The sequence below is a fragment of the Xyrauchen texanus genome, chromosome 4 (genome assembly GCF_025860055.1).
Source record: "Xyrauchen texanus isolate HMW12.3.18 chromosome 4, RBS_HiC_50CHRs, whole genome shotgun sequence".
Taxonomy (NCBI): domain Eukaryota; kingdom Metazoa; phylum Chordata; class Actinopteri; order Cypriniformes; family Catostomidae; genus Xyrauchen; species Xyrauchen texanus.
Window position 1 is genome coordinate 28297175 of NC_068279.1, and position 15738 is coordinate 28312912.

At 45.7% G+C, this 15738-nt stretch overlaps 1 protein-coding gene across 1 annotated transcript in view; it reads left to right on the top strand.

The window, feature by feature from the left end:
• The window catches only part of fras1 (Fraser extracellular matrix complex subunit 1), a 141222-nt gene that overhangs the window by 83647 nt on the left and 41837 nt on the right, over positions 1-15738 (top strand). Inside the window, exons 35-41 of the mRNA XM_052123970.1 lie at positions 3551-3682; positions 3985-4113; positions 4223-4470; positions 4553-4704; positions 5427-5589; positions 8616-8748; positions 15448-15638. Of these exons, the coding sequence (XP_051979930.1) occupies positions 3551-3682; positions 3985-4113; positions 4223-4470; positions 4553-4704; positions 5427-5589; positions 8616-8748; positions 15448-15638 (1148 nt within the window). The remainder of the gene's footprint in view (positions 1-3550; positions 3683-3984; positions 4114-4222; positions 4471-4552; positions 4705-5426; positions 5590-8615; positions 8749-15447; positions 15639-15738) is intronic.

The following is a 15738-nucleotide window of genomic DNA, read 5'->3' on the forward strand; positions in this document are numbered from 1 at the left end:
GCCAGCGCCTGTGGCCTCGACCGTCCCTGAGCCAGCGCCTGTGGCCTCGACCGTCCCTGAGCCAGCGCCTGTGGCCTCGACCGTCCCTGAGCCAGCGCCAGTAGCCATGACCGTCCAAGAGCCAACGCCAGTGGTCGTGCCCATCCTAGAGCCAGCACCTCTCGAGCCTCCCAGGGCTCCTCCTCCCAAGTCTCTCAAGTCTCGAGTCTTCTAGGGCTCAGCCACCCGAGTTTCCCGAGCTTTCCAGAGCTCCGCCTCCCGAGCTTTCCAGAGCTCCGCCTCCCGAGCTTTCCAGAGCTCCGCCTCCCGAGCTTTCCAGAGCTCCGCCTCCCGAGCTTTCCAGAGCTCCGCCTCTCAAGCCTCTCGAGCCTACCAGGGGTCCGCCCCTCAAGCCTCTCGAGCCTCCTAGAGCTCCGCCCCTCAAGCCTCGAGCCTTCCAGGGCTCCGCCTCTCGTCCCTCGAGCCTTCCAGGACTCCGCCCCTCAAGCCTCCCGAGCTTTCCAGGACTCCGCCTCTCGAGCCTGCCAGGGCTCCGCCCCTCAAGCCCCTCGAGCCTGCTAGGGCTCCGCCCCTCAAGCCCCTCGAGCCTGCCAGGGCTCCGCCCCTCAAGCCCCTCGAGCCTCCCAGGGCTCCGCCCCTCGAGCCTCCCAGGGCTCCGCCCCTCGAGCCTCCCAGGGCTCCGCCTCTCAAGCCTCTCGAGCCTTCCAGGGTTCCGCCTCTCAAGCCCCTCGAGCTTCCCAGGGCTCCACCCTTCCGAGCCCCTCGAGCCTCCCAGGGCTCCGCCCCTCGAGCCTCCCAGGGCTCCGCCCCTCGAGCCTCCCAGGGCTCCGCCCCTCGAGCCTCCCAGGGCTCCGCCCCTCGAGCCTTCCAGGGCTCCGCCCCTCAAGCCTCTCGAGCCTTCCAGGGCTCCGCCTCTCAAGCCCCTCGAGCTTCCCAGGGCTCCACCCTTCCGAGCCTCTCGAGCCATCCACGGCTCTGCCTTCCGAGCCTCCTCCCGAGCCTCCTGCGGCTCCGCCTCCCGAGCCTCCTGCGGCTCCGCCTCCCGAGCCTCCCTCAGCTCCGCCTTCTGAGCCTTCTACGGCGCCGCCTCCCAAGCCTTCTACTGCTCCGCCCCCAGGGTCTCCTGCGGCCCTGCCTATACCTCCTGCGGCGCCGCCACCCAAGTCTTCGACTGCCCCGCCTCAGAGGTCCTCCTTGGCTCCGCCTCACGCGGCTTAACCAGCCCTTGCCCTGTGGTCATCTCCCAGGCCCCCTGAACCGGCCACTGGCCCCCTGAACCGGCCACTGGCCCACGACCACCTCCCAGGCCACCGAAGCCGGCCTCTATCCTATGGCCTCCTCCCAGGCCTCCTGACCCGGTCCCTGTCTTGTGGCCTCCACCCAGGCCTCCTGCCCCTGTTCCCGTCCTGAGTCCTCTCTCCGGGCCTCCTGACCCAGTCCCTACCCAGTGGATGTCCACCAGGCCACCTGACCCTGGTCCCTTGACACACCCCCATAGACAGCTTGCCTGCCCTCTCGGCCTCCATGGTCTACCGGTCTACCCTCTCCACCTCCCTGGACTGCCTAATGGCCCCCGTGGACTGTCGCAGTGCCCCTTGTACCCCCGTGAACTGTCTCTGTGTGTTTGCCCCTGGTGCCCTCATTTTGTTTTTTCTTTGTGGGTCTTTGTCTTTTGTGTTTTTTTTTGTTTTGTTTTTGGATCGTCTGGTATCCGATCTTTAAAGGGGGGGCTATATAACGGTTACCCTCTCTTGTCCCTCTGTTGCCCTCTTGTTTTCCATCTTGTCACTTTTGCACTTCTTAGTTTTCACTTTAGTCCCTTATTTAACTCCATAGTCCACCCTGTCTCGTTTCACTGTTGCCCTCTTGTTTTCCATCTTGTCACTTTTGCACTTCTTAGTTTTCACTTTAGTCCCTTATGTAATTCCATAGTCCTTGTTAGCGTTCGTGTTCACTGTTCATTGTTTACACCTGCCCTTGTTAATTTGCCTTTGGTTTCTGTTAATCACCTTGTTATCTTGTTTGAGTTCTGTTCTTTCATTGGCCACCTATCCCATGTTTGTGTATTTATACCCCGTGTCTTTGTTCTGTCTTTGTCGATCGTCGTTTGAAACCTGATGTTCCTTTCCTTCCCGAGTTCCCTGTTCGTGTCAACCTTGGTCAGCTCATTCAGTTTATGTTTCATTTCCCCATCGTGGGTTGTTGCTTTGTGTTTTGCCCTGTTCATTCAGTTAAATAAAGTTCAACTGCGTTTGGATCCGCATCTCCTCGTCAGCCTCATTACTCAAGCGTAACAAGCGCTAACATTTTAAACAGTTTGTCCTATCACTTACACCCTTACAGGAAATTACCTTGGTAAATGCCATTTCTGCTATATGCCAGAGTTGCGAAAGTTATTGTAAGAAACAGGCCTATGCAATAAGCATCTGTGACCAACAGAGTGTCAGCCAGTGTTAGCATTGCTTTAGAGTATTGGCATCTTGAAATATTGGATGGAATATTGGAAGGTTGCTTATTTCTTCTAGCTTATTTGTCATTTATTTTTCAATGCAATATTTTCAAATAAAATAAACAGTTTTCCATCTTTTCTACAGTATATTATAATTTGTTGATGTTACTTGCATTTAAAAATCTTCAGAAATGTTTTGTGGAAAAAGCAAACCTGGCAAAACAGTATAGATTTATAATATCTGCAGTCATATCTATTATTTGCCATAAAGCTTTAAAGGAATAGTTAACCCATTAATTAAAATTCCATCATCATTTACCCTCATGTCATCCTAGATGTGTATGGCCTTCTTTCTTCTGCTGAACATAAAAAAAGATATCTCAGCTCTGTAGGTCCATACAATGCAAGTTAATGGTGGCCAGAACTTTAAAGCTCAGAAAGCACATAAAGGCAGCATACAAGTAATCCATAAGACTCCTGTGGTTAAATCCATGTCTTAAGAAGCAATATGATAGGTGTGGGTGATATTTAAGTCCTTTTTACTACAATGTCCACTTTAACTTTCACTTCCACATTCTTCTTCTTTTGTTTATAGCAATTCACATTCTTCATGCATATTGCCACCTACTGGGCAGGGAAAGAATTTATAGTAAAAACACACTTAAATTTTGATCAAAATATATCAAAACTAGGTGGTATTATTAAAGGTATTATTATTATTAACACACTTGAGTTCCCACACCTCCTGAGCTCTCAGTGTTAAAGCATCTGAAAGGGATAATACAGCATCATTAAAAGGCACTACAGTGCTAGAATTTATCGAGGTGTTTGTCCCAAGTTGTCCCTGTAAGTATCATCGTATGATTATTGTTTGAAGGATAAGGTTGAGACGATATAGTGTCTCTTTGATCTGTTTTATGTTGTATACGGTATGTCTTTCTATTTCTCTCTCTCTCTCTTTCTCTTTGCTGCATTCACTCAGCTGTGTTATATTGAGCTGAAGTACAGAAGACAGAACTGACCTGGAGGTCAAAACTGAAGTGCAAATGTTCTTGTGCATCTGTGATTTATTCCTCTGTTTGAATCATTCTCCTATGTCAGTGTCTGATGGAGAGCACACCACACCAGAGATGGACTTTGCTATCCTGCTGCTGGCCAATGATCAGCAGCCACCAGTCTTTCAGATTCTGGATCCGGTGCTGGAGGTCAGCATTGGAGGCAGGGCACCAGTGGGTAAGGGCAAATGTATTAGGCGACGGAATGCAGATATGATAATAATTAATTTAAAAGATGCTTAAATTAAACAAGCGCTTATTTTGCCCCAAATTTGATCAAAATTCACCTTAAAAAATATGATTTGTCTGGTATCTATTAACAAGGTTGTCATGCTTCTGATGTGTATTGAAAATGACACACTTCTTTTAATTGCCATGTACACAGGATTCGCAAATCACATCGGATGCTTTTTTCCATCTTGTTGTTTTATGAATATATGTCATAAAGAAGGAAGGAAAACTTATGTCCATGTCATCTAGGTGGTCACCACTTAGCGGTGACAGATGCTGACACAGCCCCTGATGAACTGGAGTTTGAGCTGGTAGAGGGACCCCAACATGGCACGCTCCTGAGAGTGGACCTTGGGTCCCAGATCCAGATGGTCAATGGTAAGTCCAGCATTCTTTGCTGCTTTTTTCTGTGGTGTTTTTGACCCTTTTATCATACTTCCTGACCATTTTGGGATTTATTATTTATCTAAACTCTCCTCCACTTCAGGAGACACCTTCACCTTCAGTGACATCACCAGGAACATTCTGCAGTATGAGCATGCCGGTCTCACCATTGAGGAGGACTCCATGACCTTCTCTGTGACAGATGGGATCTCCATGACTTCCATCACGGTGCAGGTCTTGGTGTCAGAGGTCAAAGGTGCCACGCCCAGACGTGACCCTAAGGCCTTGCAGTCCATGGAAGTGGCAGAGAAGAGCAGCACCATCATCAGAAGATCATACTTAGCTTATCTGGTGAGGAAGTGTTCTGGTGAGTAGTTTCCTGTATGCTTAAAAGCAAGTAGTACTTAAAAGGCTTTTTGTCAATATCTTCTAGGATGATGAATCTCCAGATGAGAGCATCTTTGTGCAGTTAGTATCTGTGCCAATGTATGGAATCCTCACGAAAACCAAATTTGAAACAGACCATGAGGAACTCAATGAATATTCTTCCTTTACAATGGCAGACATCAACAACCATAAAATCAGGTACACATATACATTTAACATTATTTGATTTCATTTAATAGTATTAGAAATAATACTAGTAATCGAACTAATAGAAATGTTAAAGTATTTGTTTTTTTATTTTTTACCTCAATCTTTTTCACTTAAATTTTCTACATGCTGTATTCAGGTTTGGATATGTGGCCTCATCCTTGACACTGATTTTCTCAAATCAACAGCAATATATTCCTCCATTGGCTTATGTTAATATTAGACTCCATTAATGAGGCATGTTAAATGTTTAGATAGCTGAATTGCTTGGGGAGTCTCAAACATGCATTACAACATGAGCTTCTTTAATTGCTTTAAGCCCTGCAGAGAAGTGTTGAATATAAACCCAGCTTGATTGCCTTTGATGCTATAAGAATCTGAAAGAGAAATAGGAAACAATTATCTCGGGCAATGAAGTTTTTGCCTTATTTGACTGTTTTGCTCTGGTGGTTTTCTTTTTAAGCAAATGCAATATTTTACTTATTTGGGATTTAAATTTATTAAATTTTTTTCTGTAATTTTTTAGAATTAAAACATTCTAAAAAATTACAGAAAAAAAAAAATTGAATGTGTATTTGTTGGTTCACCCAGCTCTCTTTATCTACACTCTACACAACTGTTACTTCAATATTTTGAAGGTGTGAGCGTGTGTCACTGACAGATCAAAAGGTTGGGATACGAATATTGGGTTTGATATTGTTTTTTACAAATAGGTACGTTACATCCATTGAAACTGGGAACCAACCCGTCTCCGACATTTTCCACTTCATCGTTTATGATGGTGAAAACAATAGATTGGAGAATCAGATGTTTACTATCACCATCACAGATGCACCGAGGCCGCCACCCATCGTCACCATCCGCAGTGGCATCAAGGTGAGCGCTGTCTCCACCTCACCATTCCAGTGGTTTTAAACAGGGTTACCTGTTTAAATTGTAATTTCCAGGCCTGGAAAATTCATGGAAATAAGTTCTAACAATCTCTGTAGTGCATATTTTTTTCTAGTTTTGCCCCATTCTATAATGCTTTGAATATATATTGCTCTGTGTGTGTTTTTGTCATGTAAAATTTGCCCACAATTCAGCATGACAACTTTAGTCTGTCAACTGAGAGTAGTTGCACTCTATTAAGTGTTCATTTGTGAGGGTAATTGTTTAAATACAGTACTGTGCAAAAGTCTTAGCGCATTGTATTTTTCACCAAAAAAGTTGTCTCAAGATGGTTATTTTATATATTCAGCTTTTAGTGTATCAGTAGGAAATTTTTGATTTTAACATTCCCTTAGCAAATAGAATTGAATAGAAGAAGAGCAAGTATTCCTAAAACAGATGTTATGGCCCCCACAGAGCCCAAATCTTAACATCATTGAATCCGTCTGGGATTACATGAAGAGACAGAAGAAATTGTGACAGCCTAAACAGACAGAATAACTGTGGCAATAAACTTGTAACATCCTATCTGCTAACAAACAAGAAAAACTATATACTAGTGTACCTAGGAGAATTGGAGCTGATTTGAAGGCAAAGGTTGTCACACCAAATATTGATTTAGCTTTTTTTTTTATGTTTACTGACTTTGTGTGGTGTTAATTGGTAAATTATCTGATGCACAGGTAGCTGTCTAAACCTGCTGGCCATTATTGCCTGCCGCACCTCCAACAGTGCCTTCAGTCATCCAGCTATCTGTAATCAGCTGGGACCAAATGGGTCAGCGGAAATAATACCTTCTCACCCCTATCCCTCTCCCTCATACTACCTCACCACATTTCACAAATGTTCCATATTCCTACTTTCTAAATTCTGCATTTTCTCAACTTCCTTCTTAACAATAGTCAGAAGCTCCCTTTTTCAACTTCCTCTGTCATTTCCTTCAAAGACTTCTTCAATGCTGATCTAATGAGAGCGATTTCTTTCAATAGATGCTGCATTTATCTTCCCATACATCCTTGACACCTGACCTCCATGGGGTAAATGGCAGCCCTCTATCCATTTTCCCTGCACTCTGCTGCCAGATCAGCATATTTTAGCTTCTTCCTCTCATAGTCTACATCCAGTCCCTCTTCCCATGGGAAAATAAAGTTCAATCATTATGACTTTCCTAGTTGACACCGACCATAACACTACATCTGGCCTCAAGGAGGTAATGGCAAACTTAGAAAGAAATTTCAGGTGCTGGCCAAGGTCGACCACCATTGACAAATCACTTCCAGGTGCCGGGATTGATCTTTCTTCCCTCCATGCAGTGCCTTGTGCGATGCCTCCCTTTTTAACAAACTCAATGTACTTCCTCTGAGGAACACGATGGAATTTGTTTGTCTTTACACACCTCTAGGAAAATCTAGGATTTTGCAGGACTTAATTATTCCTCCACCTGTACTGCCCTTTTGCCAAGGTAGTATTGCACCCAGCCAACTTGTGCTGCAGATTTGCTCTTGGGGCCTCATAGAGGGGACAACTCTCCTCTTTACCATACCACAGAGACAAATTTCCAGAGCTTTGAAGAGGATCATTGGTGAATATTATTAGAAAACTTAACCTGTCCTGGGGTAACATCCATAGGTCAGCCCATCCTAAAACTCTATTAGATGTACCTTCCCATAATGTCCAGCGCCCTTGATGCTGCTGGCTGACTGCTCAAATCATATACCCTTCCTCTTCCTTCTTAGATACATATGTCAATACCATTGCTTTCCTCTATATTTTAGAGGCTGCTGACCACAGTTTGGAAGTCATCCCCCATTCAAGGCCTGCTCTTCCTGATTGGGTCCCTCCAACAATTTCTTGTTGCTTCAGTCTTGAAACCGCCCTGTTTACAACCTCCTCTGCCTTCCTTACCATTTGTTTTTCTGAAAGATCTGCTGCATATTCTTTCCCTAAATTTTGAATAGGCTGCTCTGCCAGCATCGGGATTCTTTCCCCATACCCCTCAAACGATATCTGGTTGCTCCTAACTCCCTTATGATTGGGAAGGTTATGTAATTTTGTTGGCTTAATCTTCATCTTGGCCCATGCCAAAAGCTCCTCCAGCCTTTTAATGAGACTGTTTTACATGCAGCAGTCTGGAGGAAGCTTTTGACATTGTCTATATAGCTGAGTAGTGCTGGCACTCTCACTCCATACTGTGGACTGATTCCTCGGGCCATCTGTCAGGCACCAATTAGGATGATCTCATTGTGGGGATGGGGGCGTGGTCGTGTATCTGTCTGCGAGAGAGAGCGAGAGCGGTGAGGCTCATCACCTGGGTTGTCCTTATTACTAACACCTGTTTCTTGTTGTTGTGATGGTGGAGGGAGACCTGAAAAAGAGTGTCAGAGAGAGACAGCAGAGAGAGTGTTGGCTGCATGTATCCAGCAGATTATCAAAGACTCATTTGTGTGTGCATTTGGCCACTAAGAGCCCTTTTTTGTTAACATTTTTGTGTGACGCTGAAGAGTAATAAAATACTCATGTTGACAGTTCACTGCCTCCTGACATCTCCATTGCCCAGAAATTATGAACCTTGTTACACTTATATGCATCTGTTAAGTGTGAAAAAGATGGGAGAGATTGAAAATCCCATCGCAATTCCTTTTTACAGTTGCATAAAACTATTTATGCCATTATTTTTTTACATCCTCACTATGCAACATTTTTCACAAGTGCCTAAAACTTTTTCAGAGTACTGTATATTAATATAAAAAGATTGGTGCCTGACATACAAATGGAAATCTACTCCAGCATTATAATCAATTTCAAAATCAATTTCTTAAAAATACATATCCGTTAATTATGAAACGACTGGACAGGTCATGGAAAAATCATGGAAGTTCATTTATCAAAAAGAGCGGGCACCCTGTTTAGATTTTTCTTCTGTTTAGTGCTTTCAGTGTGTCTAAACACTTAATGGTCTTTTCTATGGAAAGGTCCAGGAGGGAGGCAGAGTCCAGCTCTCAGCCAATCACATTATTGCATCTGACCCAGACACGCCAAGAAAGGATCTGCTGGTGTGGCTGATCAGCCCACCTAAATATGGCTTCATTGAGAACACTAAACAAGGTGAACCTTAATTCTGTGAATGCATGCAGAAATAATATGTGGAAGTCTTTGTGTGTAAGATATCATTTAACATTAAATACTAGTTTCTTTTACTCAGTCATGCAGAACCAATGCAGAAGGCTTTGGTTTCCCTAACAATTTCAGATGGCACCATTTTATTCATGAGCAGAGCACTCTATGTAATAAAGATTTATAGATGTGTGAAATTCAGATTGGATCAGTCATCTATGTACACTGGCAGACAGAAGTTTGCAATAATGTACAGATTTAGCTGTTTCGGAAGGAAATTGGTACTTTAAATCACCAAGTGGCATTCAATTGATCACAAAGTATATTCAGGACATTACTGATGTAAAAAAACAGCTCCATCACTATTTGAAAAAAGTCATTTTTGATCAAATAGCAGCCATCACTCCAACACCTTATCCTTGAGTAATCATGCTAATTTGGTACTAGAAAATCACTTGCCATTATATCAAACACTGCTGAAAGATTTCATACAAAGGTGTACACTACAGTCTTCAAAGACCACTGGCTCTAACAAGGTCAGACAGAGATGTGGAAGGCCAGATGTACAATTCATCAAGAGGGTAAGTACATCAGAGACTCTAGTTTGAGAAATAGATGCCTCACATTGACAGCTTCATTGAATTCTACTCGCTCAACACCAGTTTCATGTACAACAGTAAAGAGAAAACTCAGGTGTGCTGGCCTTATGGGCAGAATTGCGAAGAAAAAGACACTTTTGAAACAGAAAAAGAAAAGGTTAGAGTGGGCAAAGAAATGCAGACATTGGACAACAGATAATTGGAAAAGAGTGTTATGGATCTTAACCCCATTGAGCTTTTGTGGGATCAGCTAGACTGTAAGGTGCGTGAAAGTGCCCGACAAGACAGCCACATATATGGCAAATGCTACAGGAAGCATGGGGTGAAATGTCATCTGAGTATCTGGACGAACTGACAGCTAGAATGCCAAGGATCTAAAAAGCTGCCATTGCTGCACGTGGAGGATTTTTTGATGAGGGTGTGTATAATCCTCCGTCCTCCGCCCTCCGCCTTCCGCCTGGTCACATTCACGTTATTAATGTCCTGACTATATATTATGTTCCCTTTCTGTCACTCACTTAAAGATGTGTCGATGTAGTGACACTAGGGGTCACTCTTGAGAGCCCCATAACACCTCAGATGAGTTATGCCACCTTCGGGTCTGCCCACCCAGTCTGAAGCCGACACAGATCTGACCGCCATGCTTGCCCGGGCCGCTGTGAGTGTCAGGTTGGACTGGAACCCTCCGTCCTCCCCTGAGCCCTCACGGCTAGATGATTGGTTCCTGGGTTTGGGGCACCGCTTACGGCCACATAATTGGTGTTTACGGCCGCCGTTGTCACGGCCGGCAGACACCCAGCACTCACAGCCAGGGCCCCAGGAACATGGCCTCCCCCTTGCCACACCTACAAACACGGCCAGCTGGTTGTGATGAATCTCGAGGACGGCCCAAGAGGCCCTTCTCCTCAGTCGCTAACCCACCCTAGGATGGGTACACGGAGGGAGGTAAGTGCTTTGAGGTTCCCCACAGCGCAGCTGCCTCAGGTCGAAGCAACGCTCCTCGACGTGGTGTTGCATGCTGTCCTCTGCCACGAGGCCCCACCCTCAGGTACGTCAGACGCGATCGTCCCCTTAGTGCCCCTTGACCCGGAGTTTGGACACATGGCTAGCGTTTTCCAACATGTCGCGTAGGCTGGCCAGGACTATCCAACTCGTCAACGTGATTCAATTCGCCAGGCGCCCACCCAGGTTCAGTTGTGTCTGCTTCACCTCGGTGCAGGGCGAGAACGTTGCCACCCTCCGAGCCTGTCCCTCCAACCGAGATAAGGAAATGGTTCTACAGCCCTTACTTCATCGTGCCAAAGAAAGTCAGTGGGTTGCGGCCAATCTTGGACCTGCGAGATCTGACTCCCGTTCATGATAGTGATGCAGAAACATATTTTGCCATGTGTCCGGCATCAAGATTGGTTCATGGCGGTAGACCTGTAGGATGCCTAATTTCACATCTCGGTTTTACCTCGACACAGACCCTTCCTACGGTTTGCTTTCGACGGCCGGGAGTATCAGTACAAGGTCCTCCTCTTCGGCCAGTCCCTGTCCCATCACATCTTCACAAAAGTTACAGAGGCAGCTCTTGCCCCATTTAGGGAAGTGGGCGTCCATATACTCAACTATATCGATGACTGGCTGATCCTTGCACACTCTCGAGAGTTGTTGTGCGCACACAGGGACCTGGTGTTCATGCACCTCAGCTGTCTAGGGCTTTGGGTCAACTGGGAAAAGAGCAAGCTCTCCCAGGTTCAGAGCATCTCTTTTCTCGGAATGGAGTTAGACAGGCATGGTGCCGTGGCACACATTGCATAGCTATCACGCCTTGGTCAGACCTCATGTTTTTGCGGGCAGGAGTCCCCTACAGCAGGTGTTCAGATGTGTCGTGGTCACCACAGATGCCTCCAAGTTGGGCTGGGGTGCCATGTGCAACAGGCATGCAGCTGCTGGCTCCTGGACAGGACCACGGCTGTGGTGGCACATCAACTTCTTAGAGTTGCTGGCTGTACTATTCGTCCTTCAGAGGCTATTGCCGTTGATCTGGGGCAAGCACGTGTTGGTCCGGTCCGACAACACAGCGACAGTAGCATATATAAAAATCCAAGGCGGCATACATTCTCCTCACATCTGATTATCAGGTTCCTCAGAGGTGCCCGGAGGCTGAATCCGGAAGCAAAGATGTGCACTTGTTTCCATGCAAGTTCATGAACCTATGAACCCTGGATCACTTCCTCCCTAGCCCCGTGGCTCGCGAATTCGGCAGAGGAGTTTGCAGCCAGACCCACTATGGTTACTAATATGCCCTGTACTGGGATAGGTGCTCTACAGGTCCGGTTACTCCGGTAACCCCTGTGATGTATTTTCCATGGTACGGTCTCCATGTAGGCAGACCTGCGTCTCCCTTGGGCAGAGCTCTCTCTTCCCCAGGTTGATGTTTTTGTAGAGCTCCTCCCCTTTGAGGCAGGACCTACCACCGCACCTCTTCCATGTGTGGCTGGTGAGCCCACGTGTCATATTGCTACGTTACCTCCCTTTCAGGCAGGATATTTCCTCTGCGGGGTCTTTTCCCCCCTGACAGAATTGGAAAGGAAAAGAACCTTCTCATCATCTGCATCGGCAGTTCTCGTAGCACGGTTCGGCTGTTGTGGTGTTTTCCTATAGGGACCCCTAGTGTCACTACTTCAACACAACATCGATTGAGTGACAGAAGGGGAACGTCTCGTTATGGTTGTAACCTTCCTTCCCTGATGGAGGGAATTAAATGTTGTGTCCCTCTTGCCACAATGCTGTTCTTGCCGCTGAAACGGCTGGGACCTGGTCTCACTTCCTCAGCACAAAATCTGAATGAGAGTGGGCATTCCTGTTCCTTTTATACCCATATGTCTGGTGGAGTGGCATGCAAATTACACTCACCAATTCTCATTGGCCTTTTCTCAAAGTTCTGAGGTGTTTTGGGGCTCTCAAGAGTGGAGTGCCCTAGTGTCACTACATCAACACAATGTCTCGTTCCCTCCATCAGGTCACGACAGTAACCGAGACAATCAGTTTAATTAATTTTTGTTGGATAAAAGTACCAATTTCTTTCCAGGGTTCCTAAGATGGTTTGAGTAGCTAAGATGAAAGTAGATGCAGATCATGCTGAAACATCAACAGCAAACTACACTTTGTGTAGTTGAAAATGCTGTTTTTCATCAAAAGCACAGATGTAGTACTGTAAATCTGAAGTTCACTTTAATGTATCTACATTAAGAACACACTTGTTTTATCTATGTCATTTTGGTTTGGTGACGCCACTCACCCAAGGCCAACTGGACAGCCAACAATTCTCAGTTACCGACATCGTAACTCTGTTTAGCTGGTGTTAAACAGTGCTAAAAAAAGGCACATGGATGCAACTTTCCATCAGAGGAAGAGTGCTGCGACAGGACTGCTCTGACAACAACCTAAGACGCATCCACCTCCACCACGAACTGACTTGTAAGGTCGGGAGTACGAGGATGGGTGCTGTAGAAAACAGCTCCTTTAATTTAGAAAATGCAGCCTCAGCTCACGGGGAACAACAAAAGTCAGGAGGTGAGATCCATTAGAGGTGTGGCGAGTTGGCTGTAATTCCTAATAAACCTAAGATAAGAATGAGCAAACCCAGAAACCTCTGTAATGCCTTGTGAGAATCTGGGGTTGGCCAATAGGAGATGGCTCTAATCTTAACTGGATAAGTCCAACAGACACTCCCTGCAAGAGTTTGAAAGCTGAGGACATCAACAGCAAATGATAGCAATTCTTTGCTGTGATGTAATTTAGCCCAGATAATCTATAAAGGGTCTAAGCGAGCCATCCTTCTTTTCCACGGAGATTAACCCCACCCCTGCCAGCAACAAGGAAGTGCGGATGAGACCTGCTGCCAGAGAATAATTTATATACCTGTTCATGTTCAGTTGAGAATGAATACAGTCATCCCCAAGGCAGCGAGGTGCCAGGAAGCAATTCAGTCGCACAGTTGTATGGGCAATGAGGCGGAAGGGTTGTGGCAAGGGATCGGCTGAACACCGCCTTCAAGTCATGGTATATCAACAGTACTCTAGATAAGTCTGCAAGTTCATCCTGCAACAAAACGCAAGACTGGACTGTGGAAACAGCAGAGTTAATACAAACAATAATGACTCCAAGCAAGAACAGTGTTGGTTGACCAGTCTATGTGTGGGTTGTGCATTACCAACCAAGTATGCCCCAACACTACCGGTGCCAATGGAAATTGAATCAGGTAAAAGGACAACTGCTCTGTATGATTTCCAGAGATGAAAGTGACTGGCTTTGTGGACAGAGTGATGACGGACAGCGGTGTGCCACTGAGGGTGTGGGCAGAAATAGGTTTAACCAACCGGACCACAGGAAGCTGCCATTTTGAATTCAACTCGAAATTCATTAAGTTCCCTTCAGCTCCGGAATCAACCAAGGCTGAGACCATGTGACAGGCAGGTCCATACTTCAGCCGAGCCGGGAGAATTGTCTGAAGTCCAGGGGGTTTTGTCCAATTGTGTTGCGCTCACCAGTAACCCCTTTCCTACTGACGAGCGGTGCATTTCACCAGACAGGAAGCAGAGCAATGACCAGACCGAGCACATTTAAAACATTGTCCATTGATGAGGCATCGCTGTTTCTCCCTACGTGAGAATTGAGTTCTTTCGATTTGCATCGGCTCAGGGTTGGTCCATGATACTGGCTGAAGAAGGAGACCGGGTAGGAGGAATGCACAGCAGGGATGTCTGTTGTTCCACATAGCAGTGCCCCATTCACCAGCCCTTCCGGTGAGGAGTGCGATCAAACAAGCCACCTTCATCGTACCCAATGCGAAAGTAGAGGCTATAACGTGACGAACAAGGAACATTGTGAAAGGAATGCGCTTCAGATTCCAGCCACACCTGAATACTGGTCTCGAAGGGGAATGCGGGCTTCTAAGCATCCAGAAACCTGTGTAATCTCCAGAGCCAGTGAAGATGCTTCCTGAGAGGGGCCAGCATCAGGAGATAGGCAGAGCTGCTGCACAACAGAGGTGAGCTCAGTGATCTGCTAAGCCATCATCTCCAGAGCCCGGTTAGATGCGGAGATTTCATCCTGCTGACGTCCCAGCAAAGCTCCCTGCTGAGATTGGGTGGAGCAGAGGGAATTCCTACACTGGGTCCATACTTGACTAGATCTAGATCTGTTCTGTAATGAGTGACAGCCAAACAAACAGACCCAAGAGCAGAAAAACAGTTCAAAGTATTTATTTACAATAAATATGAGTAGTCACTGTGAATGTTGAGGATCCCGGCACCGGCTGCAGCACCAGGAGGGGATCTCTGAGAAGCATGCACCATGGCCGCATAAGGGGCAATCCATTAAGAGTGTGTTCGTAGAATGAGTGTGTGCATTATGGAAGTCAGGAATATATTAGTGGAATCCTCTGTTGAAGTTTAGTGAGGTGCAGAACAACGCCCAGTAGAATAGGCCCATCTTCCTTAAGAAGGGAGTGAATTAGAGGGGAACCAGGTTTTGCTTGACATGCTAATTAGTAGCATGACCAGTGTTCCCCTGGGAACAATCAATGTTCCCAGGGAAACACTGTTCATGCATGCAGGCCACATCTGTGAGACATGAGGGAGAGAAAATAAAAAAACATACAAAACAAACCGACAAACTCACCAGAGCCGTGACATTTCTTGTCTGGCAACTGACAGACATTTTGTCTTGTGTTTTGAGGAAATCATTTGGTCTTTGTATTTTTTTTTTTGGATATTGGGCCCAGAAATAAAAGTAATAAAAATAAGTGATAGGCCCAATTTACACCTGGCATGAACATGTTTTCAGGGATCAAATCATAATTGGATAGCACTTGACCACATTTGACAAAGGTGTAAATGCAGATGCAGGTGTAAATATCCAAATACTGTACAACTTTGTAAGTAATACTGTATTTAAGTGGACGGGATCTCTCTCTCACTCTCTGATCATATTGGAGGTGCTTTGGAAAAGTATAAATGCAATCCAGCTAAAGAATGTCCAGAAATGTCAAGATGTTAAATGCTAAGTGTTTTGTTTTTTGAGATGTGACCTTTGTTACCAGCAGAGGGAACCATCGGTGGATCTCGTGTGATCAGCCCTGATGTCCCCTTTACTATAGAGGATCTGACATCAGACCAGATCTTCTATGTCCAAAACATTCACCCGCCCAACGTCCACCAGGATGTATTCGGTTTTTACATCAGTGATGGATCAAATCAAACAAATGCTTTTGATGTCACTATAGACATCCAGGTATAATAATATATATATATTAATTTATTTATTTATTTATTATTAATTTTTTTTAATAAATAAAAAAAATTACATTTAAATTCTATGCAGAGTAAAAACT